General features: G+C 40.8%; 1 protein-coding gene across 13 annotated transcripts in view; it reads right to left on the bottom strand.

Moving 5' to 3' along the window:
* Positions 1-26,100, bottom strand: part of FAT3 (FAT atypical cadherin 3) — a 396,171-nt gene that overhangs the window by 199,495 nt on the left and 170,576 nt on the right. For all 13 annotated transcript variants that reach the window (XM_021544996.3, XM_085574877.1, XM_085574896.1 and 10 more), the window contains one exon: positions 14,761-15,075. In XM_021544996.3, coding sequence (XP_021400671.3) covers positions 14,761-15,075 — 315 coding nt within the window. The remainder of the gene's footprint in view (positions 1-14,760; positions 15,076-26,100) is intronic.

Genomic DNA, 26,100 nt, shown 5'->3' with positions numbered 1-26,100 from the left:
CAAGAGTGGGATTTTTTTTTTTTTTGGTTGTTGTTCTGTTCTGTTGTTTTTTTTAATTATTAAATTAACAGAGAAAATGAAGTTGGAGTTCTTCTGCACTAGTTCTGATGGAGACAGCCTGGTGCATGTGCCACGTGCACAGCACCAAAGCATTCAATCCAGGAGCTGTGTGAGGAGACCACACCATAATCAGGGAAGAATGTATTTGCAAAGACGTCTAAAATGGATTCCCAAAAGTCACTTCTAAAAATAATTTCCAGGCATTTTTGGTGATTTCACCAGGGGTTGCTGTGTCATCTATCCTACAAATCAGTTTTGACCGAATGAAAGATTGCAACACAATTCAAGGTGGGGAAAGGATAAACTCTAAAGTAATAAGATCAGACTGTTATCCATTTAGAGTACTTTCACATCCTGACAGCTCCACAGTTTCTGGGAAAGATTTATCTTGTCCTAACAAAACAATTTCTCAAGTGCCATGACTCAAATGGACCTCCAGCGAAGGCAGGGCTGAGGACTGGGTGCCAGGCAGAGTCAGCACCCTGCACTTCACACCACCAGCATTATGGACACAGTGATGCAGGGGGAATGTCTCTGGAGGCTGGGAAAAGTGATCCTGCAGTGATTCTGAAACCACAACAGCATGGAAAAATTACCAAATCTGAACAATTCAGTCTTATCTTAGGAAAAAAGATGCAATTTGCAACTGTAATTCAATAAATATTTTAGGCAAAGACCCACTTATGAAAGGGACTTGATGGACTCTAGAAATAATTTCTAATGTACTCACAGTTTTGCCTATACCTTTTCTCTTTTTAAAGGTAACTGAATATTCAAATGCACGTTTGCATTTTCAGTGCAATTTCTAATTACATGCACAATTTCTAATCCATCTGTTTACTACATACTGTAAATGCCTGTTGTTCTATATGCTTGAATAATTACTGAAAATTAAATATTGTAAACAGTCAAATTAATTTCTCTCAGCATACCAAATTGCAAGAAGGCTGCAAGATGATAAAATATTACACACCCCCGGAAATGGAACAAGTCACTCCTACCCCACACCTCAAAAAAATGTGCTTATTGATGTTTTGTAACAGATAGAAAACTTTTTAATCAAAAAATTTGTAACAGTCTGAAAAGCTCCATTACACTTTGCTATCAGTGAGAGAGTGCTTTAAAAGGAATATGGTCTGCAATGTTATAAATTGTGACAGAGCAAGAAAATCCTGTTTCTCATGTGAGGCAAGTTGGTGCTAATGTTTTCTTATTTTTATCCTGCTAGAATCAATATAGATATATAATATTTTTTTTTCTTTTGTTGAATTATTTATAACATTTCACAGCAATAATAGTATTCAAGTAGCTCAGAGGAGAAAAACATTGGACAAGACTGTATTTGAATATATATTATCCATTCCCAGAAGAGACATGGCCTCTCCTCCTAGCTTTTTGTGCAAAATGGAGCTGTGCCATAAAGCCCCTCTACTGCTATGTAATTTTTTGATTAAACTGTGTTCATTATGCATTTATAGGTTTTTAGGACAGATCAGATAATCTGTTTTGTGCTCTTGGATAATAATGGTCAGGGAATTTTGCCACTTGGCCTCTGTGTCTGGACCATAACCTTGGAATAGCACCTTTACAGCTACACCTATCCTAACCCAGAAAAACAGGACTCTTTTTAGTCTGAATTTCTCTCACCTCACTATCTTTTATTACTTTCATCTGTCAGATGAAAGAAAATCTTTTTCAGAAATCCTGTCTCCATGCAGGCACACACAAACTACGAAGCCACAACCTCTTCAATTTTTCTTGACAAATTACACAGACTGAAATTCTTCAGCTCCTCATGGTATGGTAGTGCAAATTTTAGGTTTAAAAAAAAATCCCAGTGATGAGATCCTTTTAGGTAGATGCATTGACACAGGATCCAGTCATGCTTAAAAAGAGATCAGAATCTTGCTCTAAATGTCTGACTTTGTCATTTAACATTGAGTCTCTCCACCCACACAGGTAGAAAGGTGAAGAAAACATAGGATTTTAACTCTGGTACACCTGCCTATAGGCACATCATTAGCAATGAGAAATGAAGTATTCATATAGCTTTCTGGATCCTACTCTGGCTGTAGACAGCAAATGCCTCTATAAATCCCCACTCCAAAACCCCTGGATCTCCAGTGAAGGAGGAAGGGATGGGGATGGTCCATTAGGTATTTTCTTTTTAACTATGGTGAGGCCAGCTTTTCCAGACTATAAGGGAATTTCACTTTCAGGAGCAGAGCTGGACATCATGTTTGAAAACTTCAGCCTTTCCAGGAGACTATGCCCTCATGTCCCACTCACAGGGGAGTTAAGCCCTTCTCTTTTAAGACTGTCACTCTCTTTCTTTTCTCATGAAAACAGAGAAAGAGAACAGGGAAAAAGACCTCCAAACTTACAGAAAATCAAAAAAAGAGGGAAAAAATCTGGTTTTTTGCTGAAAATTCCTTTAATTAAAAAAAAACCAAAAAACCAAAAAAAAAAAAAAAACCCCAAAACAAAACAAAAAAAACCAACCCCAAACATAACAGAAACAAAAAGGAAAGAAAAAAAGTGCCATAACTTAAACCCACCAGAACCAATCCTTTGCAATTTGTGTTAAATTTTGCAAGAAAAGTAATTAAAAACTGCATCTATATATACACGCCTCAGAGAGAGGGAGGGAAATCTTTCCATAGATATAGATGCAGAACACACACATATATATATATATCCTGTATCCTGTTTGGAGCCAATCCCTTGCAGCCCCTCCCTGCAAGCTCTGCAAGAGGCTGGGAGCTGCAGCCCCAGGACGAAGCCCATGGCACACGAGGGCACCTTGCCAGCCCGTGTCCGAAGTGCCCCATGCTCCCTTTTCTAAAAGCCTGCTCTCCACTCCTCCGCACACCCAGAGTGCCCAGCAACAAACTTAGCACTGATCAATACCGCCTTGGTTTTTCTGACGCATCTCCATCTGCTTTTCCCCATCTGTTGTCTCAGGCTCCCCCTAAACTGCGAGATTTTTCGAAGTAGCGACCATCTTTTACTCCACTTATCCTGCCAAGCACGGCAGGGTGCTGCCTCGCGGCTGAAGCTACAAAGGTGCCACAGGATTGCAGATAAATATTTAAAAAAATAAGTCACCGTTTCGGCTTACCAAAAGGCAGCACAGGTTTTGCTTTTCCTGAGTTCTTAGCTGTGAATTATTTTTCATTATTAACTAACTGAAGTAAAAGTGCTAAAAAGAAAAACCACCAAAAATTGTGCCCCAAAAAAACCAAACCAGAAGCCAAAACACAAAACCAAACCCAACCTGAACCCCACAATCCTTCTTACTTTTCTTGCAGGACTTAATATGCAGAAATTAAGTTATCTCGAGTATATGATTCTGGGTTGTTTAGGAACTATTAGAGGTGGGGTGGACATTCATGATGACAAAAGCCAAGTCCATACACATAGACGGGTGAAACAGTTTTGAACATGCAATATTTTCTTTGTCATGAAACTGTCTTTATACAGTACCTTCAACAAAACCTGTATTATTTTCTTCATGTTCTCATCTCCTTTCCTCATGTTTGTTTATAAGAAAAAATAATATCTCTCTACATAGGAATCTTCTCTGAAATTTTTGTCTTCCCATTAAGTCTTATTTGCATTCTCAATGCTGCACTTCTGTTGTTAATAAGGCAGTAAAGAGGTTAGACTAATGCCTTGCAGGGTGTTTGCAAAATCCCAGCTATTTTGCACAATGACTTCAAGAAAAAAGTAGAGACAGAAGTTTTGGAGGTGGAGAGGAAACCTCCTACAGGCTGAACACAATAAAATCTCTGCTCAACATCAGGTTGCAGGAGAGATGCACCAACAGATTAGAGCTAAACTTGGGAGTGGGGCATGAAGCCCCCCCATGCAGCTGACTGAACAAGAACTGTATCCAAATCCTGCCTGTTTGCTTCTCTGATGCTGAGCTGTGCCTCCTTCTTAAAGGACTCTCTTCTCTGCAAGTGAATCCAACCCAAGCCAAGGGCTTTTCACACATACAAATGCAGGGCATGGGTGTATTATTGAGTCAAAGCTGTAGCTCACCCAACAGACTACTCAAGTTAATTCTTAAGCATGTGTTTGCCTTATTTTTCTTTCCTCTAATGCACTGCATTCCCTTAATCAGTTTGGATTACATTAAGTGTTAGAAGAAAGAAATAAAAATCCTGAGAGAAATCCCTTAAGAAATTACAGACTCACATGAAAAATATCTCAGCATTATGTGTATCTAAGTTGTTAATACAGCCTAACATTTTTCCATCCTTGCAGCCACTTTGGGTAATCTTGTGTTGTGTTTATTCTCTGTTTAATTAATCTAATTCACACCTACTCAATAAATTAAATTTAGCAGCAATTATTCTTTGCGTCATTTGCAGTGCATTCCCAGGTTGTGTCTCAAGGACTGCCTCTGATACAGGATAATAAGGACAAAGAGAAGATTCTTCATCCCTGTTTCCTCTCCTAAAGGATCTGACTGGGCTTACAGCATTTCTCCAAAGATTAAAAAAAAAACTAATCTCATTCTTCTATTAACAAAAATAACTTCAATATCTTTGAGCAATGACAGCACCTTTAGATAATAATAACTGTTTAAGGATACAATGGTCAAATTCTCAGGTGCCACAAACCACATAATTCAGCTGAAGAGGTAGCACCAGAAGCACTTGTGCTTCTTTAAGCAACTTTTGTTTTAATACTGCACATTTTATTACACAGAGCCTGTGAATAAAATGAAGGTCAGAAAATACAAGCATATGGTGAATGGAGAAAAATTAATTATAGCCAAAATATTCTGTTGCAAAGCAGACTTACATTTATCTTTTGGGTATTGTGGATACATCACAAAAAAAGTGCATGTGCACTGCTGTTCATACACTGCTGGTAAGTTAAAATTCAGGAAATTATACTTAGTTTTCAAACCAAATCCCTTTAAGAGTTGCAAAGCTACTTGCTAATTACCATATAAATAGATCACTGCAGCACAGATTCCTTGCACGCAACTCATCCACACAAACATACATTTCTCTTAGAAGGCAACAAACCCACAGCATGTCATGACATTGACTTTACACAGGAAACAACGAGGAAACGTTCCTGCACAGAAAGTACAAGCAAAGGTAGTATTGAGAAAGAACATGATTACTGGGGGTAGTGGGAGACTTGAGTGCTCTAGGTTTGCCTCCTTGCTCCATGACAGCAGCAGCATGAATGCTTAGGCTTGTGTTTGTGTTAGGCTGATGGAGAAGGGGGTTGCTTCATCCACCCAAAAGACAAGAGTCAGCTCTGCCCTTCCATGCCCAGGTTCCAATTGAGCCATCTGAGACTCCTTGTCCCTGTACAAATTCTAATTCTTTCTCTCCTGTGGGCAGTCCAGGCTTGCTTTTGGGCAAGAGAAAAAGAAAGGCCAAGAAGGACTGAAAGGTAGGGATAGGAAATAGTGGACTAGCTGGGAATAGGATAGGAAATAGTTTCTACTGGAGCTCAAAACTGCCCAGGTAAGTTCTGTACACACAGTAGAAAACACTTGTGCCAGTGTTGCCTGGTTGCCTTGCATTTATAGCAGGGTAGGATGGGCTGGACCCATGCCATAAGGCTTTACACTACATGTGGCCACTGGCCTTGAAGACAAATTAAGAGCAAATTTTTACTGCTGGCATCGGATGAGTTACCTGCTTCCTTTGCATCAGTTCCCTGCTTGTAAAAAATTAAAAATGGCCCTTTTTTACCTTACCAAGCAGCATGAAGGCCTTAGCTACCAGAGGGGGAGAAACCAAGTAGGAACAACATGCAAGGAAGTAGAGGCATAGTAGAATCCGCATCACAATAAATGTAAAAACAAGGTTACAAGAGCATGGTCCTGTGTAAAGAGTGTTTTTTAAAGATTTAACTTCAGAGCTCTTCAAGCTCTGTAGAAAGCTGCATATAATGTGAAAGCTGAGATTAGGGGGCTCTTCTGATATTTAACCCCCAGATACTGCTTTATTTTTACACATGTATGTGTCTGGTTAAATTAAGCTCTGTGCATGTAGACATATGGCAGCACGATCTGTACAATTACACAGATAAGGTCACATACTTAACTGGCAACAACACTACTAATTTCAAAGAAGTTGTGTCAGTCTTCCCAGCAAACGAAAAACACTCTCATTAACATAAGGGGAAGGGGAAAGGAGGAGAGAATAATTTCAAAGAAAATAATTATCTTTGGTTATAACAGTGTAACTCTAATGGAAACAGAGTCAGAAAAGAAAAGGGGAAAAATAACACAATCCACTGTTAAGCTTGATTTTTGAACAGACTAGTTTAGCTGAACTGTGTGGTTGTGAGACTTTGGGGGTTTAAGAGGTGCTGATACAATCTCCAGTTTGATGGAAGACGATTACTGACATTGTTATGGATTATGCAAACACACCTGCCTTCCCAGTTGCATTCTCTTTTTATTTCCATTTCTGAGCTTTGGGGTTTTTTTTTAATACACTCATGCAGCATAAGTCAATCTAATTCTCCAAACAGGAAATATCATCATTTGTACGAAGGATCACATGTTAACTAAGAGTAAACCAGAACTACATTCCTTGCCTCTAACTTCCAGTCCACTAACAGATTTCAGAAATTCCTCACACAAGGTGAAACACTACTCAAGCCACAAATAGTGGCTGATCTAAGAAGACAGTATGACTGTATTCACTGTGCCTGAGTAAAAGGGGAAAAAGCTGGTTTAATATTGTCTGCTTGGGATTTGCAGTGTCCAACATCACAGGCACCAGTAATAACTTTGACTGCTGAGCAAAAGATAAACGCAAGTTACTTGACTGATTAAAAAGCAGTAGGAAATAAAAAGGAAAAAAGAACCCCCTCAACTACCCCCATCCCAAGCTTTCACCTCCTCTGGGCTAACATCACAGCTTTATTTTCCTCCCTGGCAGCTCCCACTCCAGACCCCTGCTCCTGCATAAATGCCATGCACACAGGCTCCACACCTCAGCATCCCTAAGTCACCAACCTAATTCCTCCTGCCAGAGTTCAGACTTGGACCACAAGCAATTATTGTAACACAGGGACATTTGCTGATGTTATCATAATAATGTATGGCAGGAAATGACAAGTAGCCATAGCATATGCATTGTGCATGCATTTAACAGGGCTGTTACTCAGTACTTGTGGTACAATTTCACCCAGTAAGCTAAACTGTGCTTCTGCCATTGATAATAATTCTAACAAGAGAATTTGGCTACCTGGAAGTGAATGGAACAGCCCTATTTAAAAATTAGTGCAGGAATAGCACAGTCTATTAAAAAGTTCTGCCTAGCCATGACTTCTGGAAATTTATGAACAGAGAAAGTGAACTGACAGACAAGGTAGAAAAATGAATTTCACAGCTAAGCTGATAGGGGAAGTTACTTCTGAATAGGCAGAAGATATGCTCTGCTGGTGTTTGTAACAAGAACAAATGATTGATGTAATGCACAACAATGTAGATTTATGAGATCAGTGGCAAAATTGTTGCTGTTCCAGAATTTCTGCTAGGACGGGAAGAAAGGGAGCTGTCTGGTCATTGGGCAGCAACTTCTTCCCTCAGAAAAAAACTGTCTCCCACTGGCCCTTGCCACACTTATGCCCTTCAGACTTAAGTCTCTACTGAAGCAAACAAGGAGTTCAGATTAAAAACTGGTTCTGCATTGAGTAAGTGAGGACACAATTGTCCAGTCAAGGCAACAAGAATAGTCCTTACACTTCTTACTGTGAAAGAGGGCTAAAAAAGTCATCATGGACATCTAAAGAAAGGTTAAAATTTCTATAAGCCAAGTATAAATCTGCTGATTACAAAGAAATGGCATTTCTAAGAAATATTGTATCTTTAAATGTCATTTTAAAAGAGGCACTTGATACCAGAGACATCCAGCAATCTCAGCCATATTCAGTGCTTCATGAATAAAAACCCACTGCCAGCAGAAATCAGGTCTGTTCAAGAGAAATGATAAAACTGGATTTATTATTTTATTAATAGCAGCATTACTGTAGCAGTAACTGAGGTGACACAGCTCACACCTTTACCCTCTCCACAGATAACATATACAGACTGAGAAAGAAATCACTGCCAGGGAGGAAGGGAGGAGGGAAGAAACATGCTGGCTGAGCCCAAATTTTGTCATTTTCAGTGGAATTAGTGGTCTGGCCATTATACAATACTTACTTAGTCTAAAATTCTTTTATATTTCTCTTCATCCTACCATTTTGGAAGTGATGTTTCTTTTTTTAAATTTTTTTGTATGCATATAAATACATGATTGTGAATGCACGTCTATTAATGACAAGATGCCTGAAAAAATCAATGGCTTGCATTTCCAGAGCATATTTGATCACCAAACTGTCTACTGCAAATTACTTTACAGGACAATCACATAAGGCAAGAAACTACTTCCACTTACAAAAAAAAAAAAAAAAAAGGAAAAAAAAGAAAAACCATGAGATGAGGTGACTCAGTCAAAAGAAGAGTTTCTGTCCCTGCTATGCTGCAGCTCAGGATCTAATTGAAACTTTTCTCTGGGGAATAAACATGCCTTGGCAAGCAGATGGACTTGATCTACATCCTTCTCCATATTTTTTTTATCTCCTCTTTTTTCTTAATTATTACTATTATTATTGTTATTACGACGAACTCCTTAATGCAGGAACTTTGTCTAATATGCTGTACAGTGCCTAACACACTTATAAGTCCCACTGTGATTAAGCACACAACTCCAACATCCACAGTCCTTTGATTTTTCGGCTGTTAACCCTGGGCTCAAACCCCTGGATATATGGTGTCCAGTAAAGAATAAGCATGCCAAAGCAGAAATTAAAGCTTTTAAAATGCTCCAAAGCTCCATTTTTAATAGTGAGTGCATTACAAAGAAGTCATTAAGAGCTACACTTTTAAATAATAGAGAAGTGAAAGCAAAGAAAGTAGATAATTTAGCGTATGTTGATACAACATAAATTACAGAGGATGGAAGCCAGCTAATGTGGTAAGGGAATTACATTGTAAAATTCTGTGTTAGTTATGGTCACATATCAGTGATGGATATATCAGGCTGGACTCTGCAGCTGTTGGTGAACTCAGCATTTGTACAAACAGTGTTAAAAGAGCATGGAAGGAAAGGGAGACCAATTCCTCAATTCACCATTGACTGGAGAGCCCCACAATCAATGTCTTTTCCCCCTGCAAGGTCCTCTGCACTCTTCAACAGGGCAAGGACACTTACAGGGGGAAAAGACATTGAGCTATTCATGCTATGACATGATCTGCAGAGCTGATTTTCATCGCACACACGAGCTGCCAAGAACAGCTCCATGGCCAACACACATGAGAGAGACACCCTTCATGAGGAGCACCCAGTGGGAGGCAGATGCCCTGCAATGCCATCAAAATTCAAAATACATTTTCTAATTAGGTCACAATAGCACCTTAAACACACCCTGGAGAAAGACTGCAGGTTAGACTAAAAACAATAAAAAAAGCTAATGGCCTTCATTTACAAGATATGGAAGATCTTATTTCAGGTGAAGTTTTTATTAAGAGTTTAGCAGCATGGATGAAGCAGTCAGGACCAGCAAGTGTCCCTTGACTACAAGAACAGGCTGAGAAACCTAGAAACCCTCCACGACCACTGGGAAACCCTCCAGAGCTGCCCAGAGCAAATCCCTCCTCAAGGTCTGCTCTAACAACAAGGTCTGCTGTCTAACAACAGCTATAATATTTAAGTGTGAATGAACTGGAAATGTTCATGGCCAGGCTGCACAGGCTTCTGAGCAACTGGTCTAGTGGAAGATGTGCCTGCCCATGGCAGGGTTGTTTGAACTAGGTGGTCTTTAATGTCCCTTCCAACCCAAACCATTCCATGATTCTATGATTTCTGGGCTGTAAAGAGGCACTGGGTACCCTGCATCTGTACTGCTGGTGGCCATCAGGATGTGGAGCAGCAGCAAACCACTGGATTTGTCTCAGTCTGTAAGAGCGAAGACGTGTGGGGATTTCTCAGGACAAGCCAAAGAAAAGAGGCTGTAAAAATCAGGATGTAGGACAGGAGGGTGAGGCAGTATTTTAGTATGGCACAGCAAACGTGGCTTTCAGACCCATTCTATGCCAGCTGGCTTTGTGAGTGCAAAAGAAAGCAAAGCCCAGCCTACTGAGAAGAGCAGCATTTGTACCAATTAAATTCTGACACTCACTAACCCCGTATTAGCTTATATAAATATTAATACTACTTCAGTGTGAAAATATCCAGAGTCTTTCCAAATCTAGGTGCAGATGTGACAGTTCAGAGATAGCTTCCAGAGGCAGAATATTGCTGCTTTGCAAAGATGTACTGACCTACATGCACTATTTCTAAACCTAAAAGTGCATCCTGACTTAACCACTGCAGCAAATACTATTTCAGAGGTGCCAGGGGTCTGTCTCTGTTTAAACGGTGCCAACAAAAGGCTAAGCAAGGTGTAAGCAGATTTTCCAGACACACAAGCATAATTTTAGAGTAAATTAATGAATAAAAATGTGCACAAGAGTTAAATTTGGTCTATTGGCCTGTTAGTTAAAGAATCTCTTAAGAAATCTGTATTAGACTGAAGAGAAGCTTACTGGGTTTGTTCAAAATATGTTAACACTAAACAAAGTAATGCAATGGCTTGAATTAAAACTTGTTTTTTCCAGAGCGCAGGAACATAATAAATCAACGCAGTAAATTACCCCTGTGCTGTGAAATTAACACCCATATACATGAAATAAAAGTAAGAATTTACAGCTCTGATCCATCAATTTTTTTATTAACTCCATCTTCTGTTTTATTTACATCATGCCCCTCACCCAAGAGTGACTGACTCGGCTCAGGCTGAATGTGGCACCCCTGGGAGCTGGTCAGCCCAGCTGCTCCGGCAGCAGCCCTGCCATCCTCCCCGTCCCACGCCACCCACAAAGGAGCACAGCCCTGTGACCCTATGCTCTGCCAAAGCAACCCCAAGCCCTCCCAAGCACACAAGCCAAGCTATGAGGAAAAGGCCTGTCTCTCCCAGCAGCCACATCAGGCTTTAGGGCTGACTTGCAGCTGCTGAAGATGCTGAGCTCCAGGAATGCCTTCCATGCTGCTGTGTGTATACACAGCTGGGAAACAAATGCCCAGGGGAATGCCTTTCCTTGTAGTCATGTAACCCCTAGAGTCACCTCAACTTTTTTAAAAACATATTTCCTACTCCCCTCACAAAACTGTGCTTTTGCAATATATTCCCCTTGCCCACTATAAAGGAAAATCCTATCTTGCTCTCTTGGACCTGCTACACTTAGGCTGCAGTGTCCACCAGTTAGCAGAACAAGGCTGCCTTGTTCTCCAGTGTAAATGGTTTATGGTTTCACACATGCTCATGTGCTTCATTATTCACTTAGTACTTGTACCTATGAATATCAGCTCATGAGATAAAAGTGTGTACCAAGGCACAAACTGATGCTTGGCTGTATTTCAATAAAAATATCAAGGTGATAAAAAGAAGGCCTTCATGGGAGGTTGCCCACACTGCCTTCCCAATCCTGACACACATGGGCGGGCTGCTCATGTTCCTGTCCTCTTCCATGAAGCACTCTATAAACCCCAAGCCCAAAGAGGAGGGCCATTGTCATCATGTATTTGTGCCCCCACAGCAGAGTCAGCCCCCAGTGAGAATACACCCAGGGCAACTTCAGTGCCCAAATATTGCTATCAGTGGCTTTTTAGCAGCTCTTCATTCCTGCAGGAGCAACTCTTCATCTCTCTAAAACCCACAGAGCAAACTGCAGGTAATAATCCTGAAAGGTCTGAAGCCTGCCTTCAAACAGATCTAAATGCACGTGATACATTTGCAGTTGGACTGCCTAAAATAGCCACCACAAGCTGGGACAGTCTATAAAAATGTGGGAAGTGACAACTTGTCTATTAAGAGGTTTCTTCTATCTACAGATATGGCATACAAGAAGTAATGTTGCTTCTGCTATCCAGATAATCAATCATGAGTGTAAGAATTGGCTGGAATTATGATCCTGAATTAGAACCAGGAACAAAACCTGGACTCTCTGTGTTCCCGCTTGATCAGACATGCAGTGGTCCATGTGCCTCCAGAAACCTGCCTGACCTGCATGAGCTACAAGGCAGCTGAAAGTGAGCTCCAGGGGAAGGCAAACACAATCACTGCTGACCTCCAAAGACAACTGAGAACACCCCTATGCTCCAGCAACCTCCCCATCTCTTCTGTCACTTCCCACCAAAAGATGTAAAAAATGCAGGATGCTTCCTTCACATTGACTCTCAGCAGTGGATTACTCACAGGAGTGAGATGTCAGTTTGCTGGCAGTGTTGAAACTTCCAAAGTGACACAGAAAATAAAGATCCCCTTTCTCAAATGACTATTCTCCCCCGACAGCAGGAGCATGCTCATTCAGCCCACGTATACAGCAATCGCAGCATATTTGGGTTCACATTAAACCTTTTCATCTTGATTATACAGCATGCTGTCGCATTTAGGGCTGCTGTGCAACACTCTACGTGAGTTACTGCTGTGCTGAATCCCAGCTAGAGTATGGGGCTGGCAGGCTACAAACCTCTTCTGTGCGTGCAGAAGTCTCCTGTACAAAACAACTGGAGTGTAAATTACTGTCTTAGAGAAAACTAGTGCACTGCAGGGAGACGGCTGAAAGCAGCCTTGTCAGAGAGCCCCAGGGGCACTCTCTAGGAAAATCCATTATGCTTTTATTTCTCGGACATCAGCATGCCATCAGGAGAAAGCCTTCTGATGTCAAGGCCGGGTGCTCTCCTTTGGGCAAAGGGATCTCTGCATACACACACTCTGTCAGCCTCACCATTTTCAAAACAAACTCCAAGAGGCCACCTTGCCCAGTTCTCACTGCTCTGCATTTGGCACTGAATTGGATAGAAAAGGGATGATTTATCCTCTCTATAACAAATCACAGCCAGTCACTAGCAAGGATGCTTACTGAGTGTGAGAGGCGCCCTTTGGGAGTTGCCCAAGCAGCAAAGTTACTCATCCCGAAGCCTTTAAGCTCTCAGACAGCAATTTCTACAGTCCAAATGAAGATTAAACACTGCCAGTGTTAACTGTGAGAGTAAGATCTCACTGTTATGGAAAAGTATCCTGTCTGCTCAGCAGAAGGACAAAGAGCCAACTCACAGGGTGTGCCACCAGGCTAGGGTGCTGCAGGGCTGCCACAAGCCCGGCTCCAGTCTTTGTCACAGGCTCACCCTGGCAGATAAGCAGGGCTGTGCTGAGCAGATTGCTCTGAGGGAGGAGCTCATGGAAGGGAAGCACAAGCATTAAACACTGTGAGTCCTAACTCTGCTACTTTGCCCAGATGGGATTTATGGGGTGGGGAGGGGGAGAAGGGATGCAGATGGAAGAGCATCTTCGGCCATTCCAAGTGTTAAAAATAAGTGAGATATGCGCCTTAGGGCTCAGCAGATTGAACACAGTGATTATACATTCTCCATAATTCCTCACCTGGGCTTACGCCTGAGAAGATCCTGACCCCTTCTTATGCCACACATTGCAATAGGATTGCCCAACCAAATGTTGAAAATCTATTCAGTGAACAGCATTTCCGTACACAAAATTAAAAATGTTCCCTCTCACATCTATTCCTTCTAATTTTTTAGCTGTTTAGAAATTTAGCAGAAGATATAAATAAACTTTAAAAAAAATCAAAACCCTAGAATAAAAGTAGGAGCATGAAAACAAGCAGGAGCGCTGCGCGAATTCTCTGAACTCCCGTCATAAAGATCGGCAGATTGCTCTGAAAGATCCCCTCGACTCTCAAGCTCCAGACCACGCTGGAGGGTCCCCACAAGCCCAATGAGTAAGCAAAGCTGGGTACTCCCTGGAGTGAGGAACACAGGCTGCCAAGCACAGGTAGGCACCCAGCAGAGCATCCAGGACCTCAGGATACATCTCCTGAGGCAATTTCTTTATCAGCCTCATTCAGCAAAGGCACCTGGGGTACAGGCATGAGTAGAGCTGCTCTGCATGAGTGCCATGCTCCACTGCCAGATAACAACAGTATTTTAACTTTAAACAATCACCATCTCTGCCACACTGCACCCACAGGCTACATCCCCAGCTGTTAGAAATCAATGCAAACAGATTTTTTTTAAAGGCCAGAGGGACGTTTAGGTCATCTAAACTGGTTTTTTTGTGTGTGTGTGTGTAAAGCAAGCTGTAGAATCAAATCCATCTACTTTCACATGGAACCTTATTACATGTGCTGGACAGCCATCATGTCACTCCAGTGGTGCTACACCAGCTAATAAAAGAATGAAACAGTGCTCTGTAACCTGCAACAGCTTGAAACTGCTTCCTAGCACTGCTCTGCAGAGTCAGTGCAGCAAAGTCTCATCCCTGTAGATGCAGGGAAGAGGCAACAGCCAGCAGCGATTCAGTGACCCAGGACAGAGTGATTGCTGCAGCTGCACATCTGCAGCAGCACATCTGCAGCACATCATCTACCAGCACCTTTGCGCACCGATGCAAAGCAGAATGCTTCAAACACACGCAAGATGCTTTAGTCACATAAACTATCAGAAAACAGGGGTTTGGAAAGTAAACCAGTGCACCCTGAAGGGGAGAAAGCCAATAAATATGTAAATTGCATTTTCCCACTGCCCTGAGGCAATAGGTTTTTGTTACCTGTTTTGGGATTGATCACAAAGAAGTTCTGGGGATTTCCACTTGTAATCCGGTAAGTCAGTTTTTCATTAGTGCTGGAGTCAGGGTCCTGGGCTTGGATCTGAATGACAGATACATCCTTTGGGGAGTTTTCCATGATGACTGGGTAATAGATAGGCTCAGAGGTGAGAGGGGCATTGTCGTTCACGTCCTCCACTTCAATGTAGACTTCAATGGTAGTGTAGAGTGGGACAACACCATGATCAGTCGCATACACTGTCAACCAGTAGGATCTGGTTGTCTCCCGGTCAAGAACGTCTGCTGTGTAGATAACTCCTGTAGAAAAACAGCAAGCAGAGGATGTAATGAATAGGATCAATAAAACATCACAGATATTTTCATTTGGCTGTACTACAGAAATGTGTTCAGCATATAACAAAGGCTCTACCTGTAGAAAAATTCAAGTTGTCCAACAGATGAAAACAGAAGACTGAGCTCAGGAATTGTTTTGTGAACTCAGCTCAACATCTCAATCTTTTGTCCCAAGAAATTGAGAGGGAAGGAAGGTAAAAGGATGGCTCTTCATAAATGGCCTAATGCCACAGCAATTTCTTTGCTAGAACTGCAGCTGGCAGAGTAACAGAAGAAACACCATCATTTTTCTGCTTTGTGATGCAAACTTGTATAAGCCTTGGTAGGGAGGGATACAACTATTGACAATGAATTGCAAAAAAAAAAAAAAAAAGGCAGCTTTTCTTATCTAGTTCCTGCCTATTCCCTTGCTAAAGAAGAAAATCTAGGAGGCAATTTAAAATGAATCCATCCAAGTTCAGAAAATAGACAGTAAATTTAAAAATGAGCTCCCTCATTGCACGATGCCAAAATCTTGGACAACAAGCAATCAGAAGCTTACACAGTATCCCTCAGACAATGAATATAAAAATATATATTTCTATCCTCTTTTATCACACAGGCTTGGCCACTTTACCTACTGGTGTAAGAAAACATCAGTTGTTTTTCCACTTGGTCCTAAGAAACAAAAGAGAAAGTCTTCCTGTGTATAAGGAGATGAAAATGTTCTTGATATATGTGTCACAGAAGTGGTGAGGAAGTGCATTTTCTCATTCTGATGCTGATGTGATTCTGGCTCAGAGCCACAGAGAGGGACTGAATTACCAGCCCTGTGCCTGTACTGTCCTGGCATGAAGGGTTTCCTCTCACCTCATTCTGCCTGAAGTGCTTTGGAAACCCATCCTCCTCCTGACATTAACACCTGGTTTGTGTCTGGTTGGAACCAGATGACCCTTCAGGTCCCTTCTAAACCAAACCAAACCATTCTGTGATTCTATGACAAAGCAGAAACTCTGCCACTCTAAGTCTTGCTTGTATTGGCATAGTCCAGACCTTCATTGGCTTAAACACTGACCATGAGTGCACAGATACACCAGTACCACACACAAAATCACACCAGCATCAAAATAAGCAAATGCACTTCCTCACCACTTCTGTGGCACATATATCAAGAACATTTTCATCTCCTAATACAGCATTGTTAATCTTGAGACACACTAATGCAGTGGATCTCAAACTTAAGAAATACTCAAAAGGACTGTTTGCAAACCACCAAATCATGTTATTAGTAGATAGCAAATGATGGAGAAATTGCAGGGCAAAACAGGAACATAAAAAACCTGAATTTAGTCTCAGATGTCTTTGATGCTATTTAGAACAAAATTATCAGTTAAAATTATTGAGGACAGAGCAGCTCTAAGGTCAGCACTAATAAAAAATATGTGTGTCTTTTTGACTTTTTTTTAAGGATTCGACTGCACTCTTTCCAATACAGCTTTAAGTCCTAGAAAAGTTTTCAAGGTAGCACAGAACCCAAACACACAGTCACAGAAATGTATTTGTATTTGCTCTTCTAAGATACCTTTTTTTTTTAATACTACATTTTTTTTTAAGCTTTGGATTTTTTTTTTGTGTGTGTGTCTTTTAATGCTAGTTTGAACTGACAAGTATACTTCTAACATTTGATCAACCATATAATAGAGGAAGGGGAAAGGAGCAGCCCTGATTCTGGTCATGTATGGGTTTAGGTCATTTCGTAGTAACCTCAGATCCATGTCCTCTTCACTCAGAAGTATTATTTGCCCATTGTAGGCAAGTAGGGCAGCACCGGAGGACAAAAACAGAGTGTATTCTAAATATTCTTGTTGGCAGCAGCCTGTGCTATATAATGAGTTTCTGTAGAAACATAGGTGAAATATATGGTGAACTGCGATGAAAAAAAGCCTACAAGTCCAGAAGAGAAATTATGCTGCAGGGATGAGAAGTGCCCATAACAAGCAATAGAAATAAATAAATAAAAATAAATAAATCTACATAGGAAAGAAACAGGGGAAAAAAAGATGAATATTAGTGATACTAGAGATCATGATTTACTCAGAAGACAAGAAGAACTATTTTACATCTTTAAATAAAATTTGAAATAAATAGGTTTCTCCCCCAGTGAGAGCACAGAAGGTTTTAGCAGATTAACCTATGTTTATGAAGCTGAATTTCACTGATACTGAGGTGATAATAAATCTACCTTGAGTCATTCCTTCATTTTATAACTCCTGGCAACAGTTACTTTTCATTTCTGTATTTCAGAAAGGAAGGATCATTGAACAAGCATTAGGTACTGCCAATAGGTCTGCTACACTGGTTCTTAGTTTTACTTTTGATTTATAAAAAGGTCCCAGATACAATTAATTCCTTTTCACTCAATAAGTCTTGTTGCTCCACCTGTCAACTCCACACAGCAGCTTGATAACAAAGAAGACTTTTATTCACTTTCAGGTTTTCCACATGGAAATCCTGCCATTATCCTAGGAATACCTTCTACCATGGTCTTCAATGTTCTGTCCAAAATACTTCCTTGCTGTACACTCGTATATGGATATAAAGGTAGTACCCACAAGAATACACAAGCTGCCCAAATATTTAATGGATCACTATACACAGGTGTGGATGACATCCTTCCAGAGGGATGGCAAATGCCAGCTTTACATGAGGTGTTAACCCTTGAGACTAATGATGATATTTGGTCATCAAAACTGCTTTTTCATCACTACGGAATGAATGCAAAGAGCTGACAGAGCTGGTATCAGGGGCTGCAAAACATTGCCTGGGCAGTTCACAGATAGGTTCTCACTTGCTTTAGCTGAGAGAAAGGAGGGGAATATCCTCGGATAAAATCACAATAAATTCAGAAAACACTCCTCTTACTTCAAAGCTCATAGATATTAACAGGTAATAGCTCTTGCTATTATAGGAGCAGAAAGAAGGAGAGGCCTGTGGGAGCAGCTCTAAGGGCTTTTCTTGGATGGGTTTTGTTGTGCACTCTTTCCACTCCCTTGCTAATTAAAAGATAAATGTGAGCACAGTAAGGATGCCTGGACTAAAAAAATCCAGAAGAAACACCTTCAGAAATCATGAAAATTTCAAAGGGACTAAAACCAAAAAAGTTCCAAGATTTTGCAGACACATTTCTGAACAAGACAGATAAAACAGGTGTTCTCATCCACTGGGATGCTACACCATGGTGGCACCACGGTGTTTTTATGTAAGACAGCTGAAATCCAACCACAAATCTGAGCCACCTCTTTATGTCACACTCAGCTGGATTTTGCAATAACCTGAAGGTCTGGAGCCAGCACTACCTGAGGCTCAGGACAGCCTCAGAAATAAAGCCAGCCAACAATCCAAAAAGCAGTGCCACCAATATGCTTGCCACTGCATACCTCCAAGTACATATGACCCATGCAATTTGCCAATCACCACGTGCATTACAAACACTGTAAGTGAAAAAAAACAACAGAGTGCATTAGTTGCTGAATAAAATCCTCAGCACATTTATAAGTAAATTAAGTTCAGCCCTTGGGCTTGGCAATGTGCCAGCAATGCGAAGGTTGTGGGCTTGTTTCTTTTTAAGGCTTGTCTTCCCTCTTTCCCTGAGAAAATGATGGGATAATGCTTTCTGTATGGCTTCTGCAACTGGACACAATGAAACATAGCATTATGAAGGATGAAGGTTAGAAAAAAAAAAAAAAAAAATAAACCATTAAAGTGGATAAGGAATTGGCAAACTGGATTTCCCTCTTTCCTCTCCCACTGATTTGCTGTACATCTGTCACCAGACCACTTCAAATGATGTGGTCCACCCAAAAAATATCTGAAAGTCATGTATTTACTATCCTGATGAGAAACCTGAGAGGCTCTTAAAACAAAAAAGGATTAGAGAAAAGCATTATTTCTTTCATCACCTCTTTTTTGCCCCCTGTTTGTTTACTTTACATATTTGACAGTACTGTGTATATAGTTAGTGTGATGGATGGACCTGCCACAGCTCTTTAAGAGAATGTTTACTGGAGCTGTCAGCCTGGCTGTTTACATAGGTGCCCATCACCATGGATATCTGCTACACACATACGTTCCTCCTAAAAGTCAGATCATCCTTCATGAATACCCTCAATAGCACACACATTGAAAGGAGCTCAATTCTGTTTAGTTTTTTCAAGGCAAGATTAAAAGACAACTTGGTGGTCTGTAAGAAGCTCTGCATGGAAAAGTCAAAAGAGAGTAACAAAGCTCTTTAATCTAGCTGAGAAAAGCAAACTGAGGTCTGATGGCTAGAAGTCAATGGCAGAAAAAGGAGAGTGCAAATATTCAACAAGGAGGATATCTAGCAGGAGCAACTGCTTGTCAGGGATAGGCCAGAATCTCCCATCATTTGGCACCTTGGTACTGAGACAATAGAACCTATTCTTCTTTCCAAGTTATTGGCTTAGCTGCAGAAACGAATGTAGAATGTTATTTTTCTGAGTGATTCAGTAGCCCATGTTATAAAAGCTGCCAGTAGAAGTAGCCATACACTCAGTAAATGATGAACAAGATATGGGGAAAGAAGACTGACTATGAAGTATCTGCTACTCTTCTAAAAATTATCACACAGAAATGCCACATAAAAATACTTAGTTCTCTCCTTTTCAAAATACTGCAATAGTTTTGCAGGGGGACATGTTGCATCAGCTATCAATTGAGAAGAGCCTCAGTGACAAAAGATGTTGCTTATTCTCCTCAACCCTTTCCAGGAGTATGAGCTAATTGCACAAATGTACATCTCAGACTGGGAAATCAAGAAAGGTTAGATAAGATGAATGGCCCACTTATTTCCAGAGCATGGCCCAGGAGCAGCTGTAGGGGCTATAGAGTACAATTTGCTCTACAGGGCAGGAGGAGTGGGAGGCAGCAAAGGCAGAACATGCCCTCATCATAAGCTGCAGCACAGGATAGAAGTGACACTGCAGTAACACACTCCCAGATACTCTCAGCTACCAGAGTGCAATACGCTCGTACCCACCCAAATCCAGTTCCTTGCTAGTGCAAATGCAAGATTTGGTGGTTAAAGTCACTATAAAAACATATAAACTTCAGGGTGACTGAAGCACTAAGGGTACCACATGCACCTTTCCTGACTCCAGACCCCAGGATACCAGCAAACTCCCTCATGCCCAAGGGCATGTCAGCTTCTGCCATGAAATGCTAGAAGAAAACAATTCCAGAGCCCCCATCTGCCTCTCCCTCCTTCAGCTTCCAAACAAAGAGGCTCAGTGCAAACCAGCTACAAAGCAGAAGCTGGTTTGTCCCCAAATTAAAATGACAGATATGAGGCCGCCAGGAATGCCATCTAACAGTGAAGTACTCAGGGCTGTTATATCTTTCAAAGGAAGAAACAGAAAAATCACGGACTCCAAAATGCTACTAATTATTCATGATCCTTTATCAAAGACTCTTTGAGTCTCCTGAAAGTAAACACAACACCTTGGTTGTCACCAAGCTGTCAGCTAAAGGTCTTCGTTTACATTGCCTCGCTGGGAAAAAAGTAATAAATAAAAGTAGCTTGAGAAGAAAACAGTTGAATAATGAGTTTTAAATTTCTTTTCTGTCTAAAATACAGAGGGGAAAGAAAGAACTTACATACCTCATCCGGCTGCACCAAGATGAAGGCTTTACATCTGCCTACCCACTCTCCTATCCCCAAGATCTGGCTGGAACCTTCCCCCACACATCAGCACACAGGGGAGCCATGGAAAGATTTGTGAGTGCAAATGCAAATGTCAGAGCTAATTCAGATTCCTTTCATTGAGCAGAGATGTGATTTTTGAAGGACACTTAGTGGAGAGCTATTGTAGGCAGGAAAACTTTAAAAATGTTGCAAGCCCATTATTCATCAAACCAGTGAATGTAAAATCAACCAAAATGTCATGATTTGTAGACAGGAATTTCACAGCAAATTGAGGAAGAATATTTATGATTTCAAGAAAACTAACATTATACATAACCCATTGTTTTTGTTAGTTTTTTATTTAGGTCCTTCACATAGAACAGTTTTGTGTGCATGAAAGCAGACTGCATGCATCTTTTGGGAGATATTTTATTAATTAAAGGGTAAATTGAAGATATAACCCAAAGGATTAAACAGTTTTAGCATAAGAAAGACATGAACCTGAGCATCAATGCCAGACCAATTCAGCACACTGGGGCCACAGAAGCCAGTGGGAATCAGAATAAGCCACAGACCCCTTTTTAAAGTCTTCTCAAGCCATAAATAACCAGGGCCAGTTCTGAATGCGGGCAGCGGTATCACATCAGCCACAAACTCAAGCGGAGCATGAAGGAGACCGATCGCTCATCCCCCCCACCGCTCGCAGCCGGCAGCTTTGAAAATCTGCCTCCTTACTCTGGTGATTAAACGCTATTTCAAGGCCTTCATTTAAGGCCCCCCACTGCGCAAAGTGTGCCCTCCTGTTTTTATTTTATTGCACAAATTTTGTAGGCTTTACTGTGTATTAAAACACAAACTCAGCTCCTATTGAAGCAAGAAGAAAAAGCTCCACTGACTTAAATGGAGATTAGATCATGCCCAGGAACGAGTCCAAAAGCAATATTAACTTTGTGAGGCTATACATACCTACAACTTCCTAATATTCTTATGTCTGGTTGAAATACAAAAACATATATCATAAACCACTCTTGTCAGACAATGAAAGGCAGGTTACATTCCTATCTAGGGCTTAACTTCTGGTTTTCTCTTTTTTGCTGATGTTTTCAATGTACAGATTTACTGTTACCTCAAAGTACAGTTTCTGTGGTGAATATCACATCTGAGTTCCCAGAGCAGTAAAAGAGAATTAGAAAACCAATCCTCATCAAAGCTATTTCCAACAACACCAAATTAGTCTGCAAATAAACCTTTTACCATGATATTACACACAATATCACAACCATCACAACCAGCCAGAATCGTGGCAAGGACATTCATCGTGTCAATAAATGTAACATATCTGCATTCAATGGATAAGTAGGTAAATAATATACAGTTTGCAACTCAGGCTGGCCATGACATGCCAGAATGTGTTTCTGAGGCAAGTTGTTGGCTCTTCCCAAAGGAGGGAGAACTGCTGCTGCTGTGAGCAGAGCGCCAGTGCACAGAGTAAATCACTCCTGCTCACAGAGGAAACCACCACCAGGCAATGCTTTAGAGCCAACACAGCAAGCTGGATTGAAATCTAGATCAGGAATGTACGGAAGCTCCCAGATTTGAATGGCTGGAGCTGATGGTCTTTTCCAACCTTAATGATTCCATGATTCTTCTGATCTCTGAGGTGTTGGTCCAGTCAAAGATAGGGAGGGATACTCGTGTGACTTAAATGCAAAGTGCAGCTGTCAGGGCCATTACATCAGGTACAGCACATCATCACAGCTTAAACTGGCAGGACCTTGACACCAGGCTAGGAAGGGTGTCCTGCCTGAGCAGGAATCCTGGCCAACCCTGCCTCAGGCTGCAAAACATAAAAGTAACCTAATTTACTACAGGTAGCGGGGAAGTTCAGCAAACTAAAAGCAATAGTCAAGTTCAGGTCTGGCCACTGCCTTCTCAAACAAAAATAATTATTTTAAAATGTATTTTAATTTTTAAATAATCATATATGAATATATTAATATTTATGAAGGCATTAGTATTTTTATATATATTTATGTATATACATACATATACAAACATACATACATATATATATATATACACACACACATATGAGCAATGTGATTCCAAGGGTAAATATTGCATACTGAATTGGCAGTGACACCCACCATAAGGACTGAGTTTTCTCTGGAGTCATATCACATCTCCCCAGATGTCCCAAGGCTGACACCAGGGTTGGGGTGCCACAGGGGCAAACGTCCCAGTGAAGCAGCATTTTAATAGCACTGAAACAGAGGCACATCTCAGATTAGGTGCTTGACCTTGCAGGCTATTTATATTTTGAGTTTTGAGGAGAGTTTCTTCCCTCTTTAACTTGAAATTACTTAAATTCAAAGCTGAGTTCCTTTGCTTGCTTTATTTGAGGCCAAGGGGGAGGCTTACAACTTCACATCAAAATGAGCTATCACTTAAATACGACATCTTCAAGGTCACTTACACATCAATTGCAGAGCCATTTTCCAAACATATCATCAAGACACTGAACCAGAGGCTTAGTCAAATAAATTCTCTATCTTCTTCCACTTATGAATTAAATGAAATAAGATGTGCCAACATTTTTACCTGACTAGGCTTTATTACCATTTTTGTGTCTTCTATCACATCCCTCTACTTATTATAAGAAATATCCGTATTCATCTTGCTTTAATATCTTTCACTTGGGGAAAAAATATAAAAAAAACTCATATATGGATGAACAAAAAATTACAGAATGGACAACTCTGGAACAAATTGCTTCAAATGCACAAATACAGGAAAGAAACCTCTCATTTATGAATAACCTCTATCAAAGTCTAACACATTCCATCACTGTCAGGCAGTGGAGTAAAACTCAGCAATAAAACTAGGCTGAGGAGTCATGAAGCCCCACTGAAGACTAAACTGCTGCCATGTTCCATTCCCTACTTGTCCCAAGTGGAGAACAACAGGGCAAACCATGACAAAAGGGATTTGTTGCCACCCTGCATGGCTTGAGCCATATTGTCCAACTTTTAGGAATCTGGGCTGCTACTGGCATCTCTTTAGTGGTGGTAGACCCATCTTACCCTTTGGTCTCAGAAGCACAGCAAAATCAATGCCTATGCACTTTGTGAACTTTGTGCTATTCCCTGGATATGCACAGGCTCAACTTGTCAGCCAAATGGGCAAGAAAAACAAACAAAACCCACAATTTTCTGTCTGTGGAAGATGTCATATAAAATTCAGATACCTCAAATTTTCACAAAATCTTGAAGGAAGATCTACTGTGGGTATACATTCTTAATGTAATTCAGAAGGAAAACAGTTGATGGTATAATTTCACTCTACTGACTATGCCTTCGTTTTTTTACTTTTTTTAAAGCAGTCATGGGTACTGCATTTCTAGCCACACATGAATTACATACTGGGAGCTCTCTTCATTATTAAAGTCTCTCTGTATGTATTTCCCCACCCTGGATCTGATTGTCCCTACAGCAAATGACAACTTCTGCCTTATTTTCTAAGCACTTCTGGGATTTCAAAACCCTTGCATGCCTTGTGCCCACCTCCGCAACCTTCCCAACCAAACCAAATGTGGGAATGGCACCAGCAGAAATCCTCACCAAGGATGAAAGCTATTAACTCTTAATAATAATCTCTTTCAATGGGGGCATTTTTTCTCAAAGGTTCTGACTAATGCCCAGAGTAACCCAGATTTTTCACACATCCTCTTTAGTAGATTAATAAAGAGATCAAAGTCCGACCCATGTGTCCTCTGCCTGCAGGACTGGGAAGTTATTTTAAAAAGAAGGGTTTGCTCCTGGTTATTTTAGAAATAAGATCATAAGTGCAGCAAAGATGAAGCAGAAAGAAAAGATGGAGAAAAAAGGCAAAGGATGCTCAAAAGGATTCTGATGAAAGGCCTGGCAAGGGACTTCTGTACAGGGTCCTCTTCCTTTACACAAAGATCTGCATCTTTTGTAGCCCCTACAGAACAAGACACTGCTTTGGGAGCCCTTCTGCAAAATCTGTGCCAATCTGCTCCAGGTGTTTTGCACCAGCAGTGAGGGAGGTGGAGGGAAGCAAAGGCAGCTCTGCAGGGGACCCTGGCTGCTGGGGAAGGCTGCCCTGGAGAGCAAGTAATCCTGCATACTGAGCAGTGCTGGCCCAGGATGGTTGGCCAGAGCAGACAAGGAAGTATTGGGATATTCCAGCTAGAAAATGTCTTTCCCTTTTCAGTTATATACATTATACTGAAATCAGAGTACGTGTATTTTACTGGAAAAAGAGCAATGTTCCCACTTACTCCTCCGCTCTGTCCTTCTTACTTGTTTCTCTTGGCCCACAACAAATGAACAACCCTATGAAAAAAGTAACATTACCCTGGAATCTGCCTTTATCTCTCTATCCAAACATTAACCCAGAGGAGCAGTCAAAAAGGAGAGAAAGAGCACCTCTTAAATGGCTTAATAGCTATGCTACCCCTGAACATGAACACAGCAGGAAAGAGGAGGGTGATGCCCAAAGCCAGCACAGGAGCATCATTTAACCTGTCCATGCTTCCTTTTCTCAGACATACCATGCATAACTCTGGAGCCTGTTTTAAAAAGCATGTAAAAAAAATTGGAGAAGATGAGCAAAAAAAGGCTCCAAAAACAGTCTGAGGAGCAGAAACAATGATTTACAGTAAGGGAGTTTAAGATTTCAATCTGCTAAGCTTATTAAAAAGAAGATGAAGAGGCAACTTGATTAGAAGAATCCATGTAAGGTTCATGGGGAAATATTACTGGGAAGCAAAGGGCTCTTTAATCTAAGAAAATAAGGTGGAGCAACATTTAATGATTGGAAACTGAAGCCAGGAAAAATAAAATTAGCAATCAGCTTGATACTCTTTATTATTATTTTTTTTTTTAAAGCGGATGATTAATTCCTGGAATAATCTCAGACATCTGCAAATGAGAGCTACAAACTGTTGAGGGAGAAACATTTCATGGCAAATATAGGCTATGGTTTAGTTAGAGAAATATCATTTAGTAAAGATGTATAAAAGTGATATATAATAGACAGAGATATAAAAGGGATGAGATCAAATGATCTGATTTTTTTCTGGTTTTAAGCACTACAGATCTGTGAACACTGTCCAGCTGTTTTCTCAGAGGAGCTCAGTAAAGAAGTTCACTGGGTGATGCTGGGCTGCTGCAGTGCTCCCAACATGCCCAGCTCCACTCCCACGGTCACTTTATTCCAACAACTTCATTGCCAAGGCCACAATGGGGAGAAAACACATTTTAATGAAAAAAAGAAGCTCCTGG

This window comes from Lonchura striata, chromosome 1, assembly GCF_050655825.1.
Source record: "Lonchura striata isolate lonStrDom1 chromosome 1, ASM5065582v1, whole genome shotgun sequence".
Classification (NCBI taxonomy): domain Eukaryota; kingdom Metazoa; phylum Chordata; class Aves; order Passeriformes; family Estrildidae; genus Lonchura; species Lonchura striata.
The sequence above is the reverse complement of the archived record's forward strand: the minus strand, read 5'-3'. Positions and strand labels throughout refer to the sequence as shown.